Raw genomic sequence first — 2960 nt, 5'->3', positions numbered from 1 at the left:
TCTTATAACTGCGCGAAAAGCATGTATTCGTGCTTAATACAACGAATCAAGCTGTTTTAGACCGAAACGAGCTAAATCTGAACACGTCGGTTTTACACGTGTCCCTGTGACACGCGTCAAAACTTTTTCTCTTATAACTGCGCGAAAAGCACGTATTCTTGCTTAATACAACGAAACAAGCTGTTTTAGACCGAAACGAGCTAAATCACAACACATCGGTTTTACAAGTGTTCCTCTGATACGCGTCAAAACTTTTTTCTCTTATCACTGCGCGAAAAGCATGTATTCGTGCTTAGTTCAACGAAACAAGCTGTTTTAGACCGAAACGAGGTAAATCTGAACACATCGGTTTTACAAGTGTCCCTGTGACACGCCTTTCAAACTTTTTCTCTTATAACTGCGCGAAAAGCATGTATTCCTGCTTAATACAGCGAAACAAGCTGTTTTAGACCGAAACGAGGTAAATCTGAACACATCGGTTTTACAAGTGTCCCTGTGACACGCCTTTAAAACTTTTTCTCTTATAACTGCGCGAAAAGCATGTATTCCTGCTTAACACAGCGAAACAAGCTGTTTTAGACCGAAACGAGCTAAATCACAACACATCGGTTTTACAAGTGTTCCTCTGATAGGCGTCAAATCTTTTTATCTTATAACTGCGCGAAAAGCATGTATTCTTGCCTAATACAGCGAAACAAGTTGTTTTAGACCGAAACGAGCTAAATCACAACACATCGGTTTTACAAGTGTTCCTCTGATACGCGTCAAAACTTTTTCTCTTATAACTGCGCGAAAAGCATGTATTCGTGCTTAATACAACGAAACAAGCTGTTTTAGACCGAAACGAGCTAAATCTGAACACATCGGTTTTACAAGTATCCACGTGATACTCGTCAAAACTTTCTCTTATAACTGCGCGAAAAGCATGTATTCGTGCTTAATACAACGAAACAAGCTGTTTTAGACCGAAACGAGCTAAATGACAACACATCGGATTAACAAGTGTTCCTCTGATACGCGTCAAAACTTTTTTCTCTTACCACTGCGCGAAAAGCATGTATTCGTGCTTAGTTCAACGACACAAGCTGTTTTAGACCGAAACGAGGCACGGCGAGGCCTTCAGAATGAAGCCAGCTGAACCTTTTGTCCTGTTCTTACAGGCCTTCCTGTGCCATGCTTCAACATCGGATCACGCCTCAAGTACGTGCTATGTTGCCGACAGCTACGATGGTCATCTTTTGCGGCTGCCTGCGTGGAAAGCTACCGCATGGAACGGACTGGCGCATGCGCTCCCTGGGACTACAACTTCGTCGATGATAACGGACCGCACTGGCTATTTAAGCTCAGTCTTCATCGAGCATTCGTGTGGGCACGGCGAGGCCTTCAGAAAGAAGCCAGCTGAACCTTTTGTCCTGTTCTTACAGGCCTTCCTGTGCCATGCTTCAACATCGGATCACGCCTCAAGTACGTGCTATGTTGCCGACAGCTACGATGGTCATCTTTTGCGGCTGCCTGCGTGGAAAGCTACCGCATGGAACGGACTGGCGCATGCGCTCCCTGGGACTACAACTTCGTCGATGATAACGGACCGCACTGGCTATTTAAGCTCAGTCTTCATCGAGCATTCGTGTGGGCACGGCGAGGCCTTCAGAATGAAGCCAGCAGAACCTTTTGTCCTGTTCTTACAGGTTAGTAAACAACAAAAATGTTTTAGAAGTGATGATAGGTTCATTATTGTTCTGCCGTGCCCCACAGTGTGTGTTGATCTTGTACTGGAATGTATCTCATTGTTGTTGATACTTGCTGGTGATGTTGAGCAAAATCCTGGGCCTGATACTGTCGAAAAAATGTTCAGTGAGCTCTTGAAAGGACAGAAAGCGCTCATTGAGGATATGAGGCAAGTTAAAGAAAACCAGAGTTTGCTTTCCCAGCAATTTGATAAAGTGAATGAGAAGATGCTAGAAATTGAGAGCAATTTATTGAATATGCGCAAAAAAGAAGAAAAACTAGAAGCATTGGTGCATGACCTGGGAGTAACTATCCGTTCACAGCAACAGAAAATAGTCGAGATGGAAGACCGAGGCCGACGAAATAATCTTCTCGTATTCGGAATATCGGAAACTGATAGTGAAACTAGCGTCGAACTTAAGAAGAAAGTATTGGACGATGTGTTCCACGAACGCCTTGGTGTCAGAGTTAACACGGTAGAACGGATACACAGGCTCGGAAAGAGGGGTGTGGACAAGGTGCGCCCAGTGATCGTTCGTTTCTTCGACTACAATGAAAAAATGAATTTATTTAGGAACAGCAAGAAACTAAAGGGCAGCAATACTTCTTTATCACATGATTATTCCCAGGCGACTTTACATAAGCGTAAGAAACTGTGGGCAAGTGCACAGCATGAGAAGGACAATGGCGCAGACTCGGCTCGAGCATGACAGGCTTTTTATTGATAAAGAGGAATTTGTCTGGGATGACGACAACCACTGCCGCGTGAGGGTAGAACGCACGCTTGCTACTGTTAATAAAAACGAATGACAGTTTGGGACAAAAGAAAGAAATTTTACATTGATAAATTTGAATGCACGCAGTCTCCTGAATAAAACTACTGAGCTAGAACACATTATCATGCTTTACCAGCCAGATGTCATTGCAGTAACAGAAACATGGTTGCGTCCTGAAATAACTGATAGTGAGATAGTACCACCTACGTATCGAATGATACGTAAGGATCGTGACACGCGCGGTGGTGGTGTGGCGCTTATTTTTAAAGAAGGAATCGAATTTGTTCTTATGAAGGATTGCCCTAACACGGAGAGCATCTGGTGCCGGATAAAAGTTGGTGTTTCTTCTTGTGTTATTGCCGCAGTATATCGACCCCCCAGTGCCCCTATTCCATTTCTTGAATCGTTACAAGAATACGTTTCAAATAATGTACCTAGAAACGCAAGTGTGATCAT

At 43.6% G+C, this 2960-nt stretch overlaps 1 protein-coding gene across 1 annotated transcript; it reads left to right on the top strand.

Annotated features, from left to right (window-relative positions):
* Positions 1 to 1892: 1892 nt before the first annotated feature.
* LOC144112345 (uncharacterized) lies at positions 1893 to 2438 on the top strand. Its single transcript, XM_077645202.1, has one exon. The coding sequence runs from the start codon at positions 1893 to 1895 to the stop codon at positions 2436 to 2438; it is 546 nt and encodes a 181-aa protein (XP_077501328.1).
* The last annotated feature ends 522 nt before the right edge of the window (positions 2439 to 2960 follow it).

The sequence above is a fragment of the Amblyomma americanum genome, unplaced genomic scaffold (assembly GCF_052857255.1).
Source record: "Amblyomma americanum isolate KBUSLIRL-KWMA unplaced genomic scaffold, ASM5285725v1 scaffold_68, whole genome shotgun sequence".
Classification (NCBI taxonomy): domain Eukaryota; kingdom Metazoa; phylum Arthropoda; class Arachnida; order Ixodida; family Ixodidae; genus Amblyomma; species Amblyomma americanum.
The sequence above is the reverse complement of the archived record's forward strand: the minus strand, read 5'-3'. Positions and strand labels throughout refer to the sequence as shown.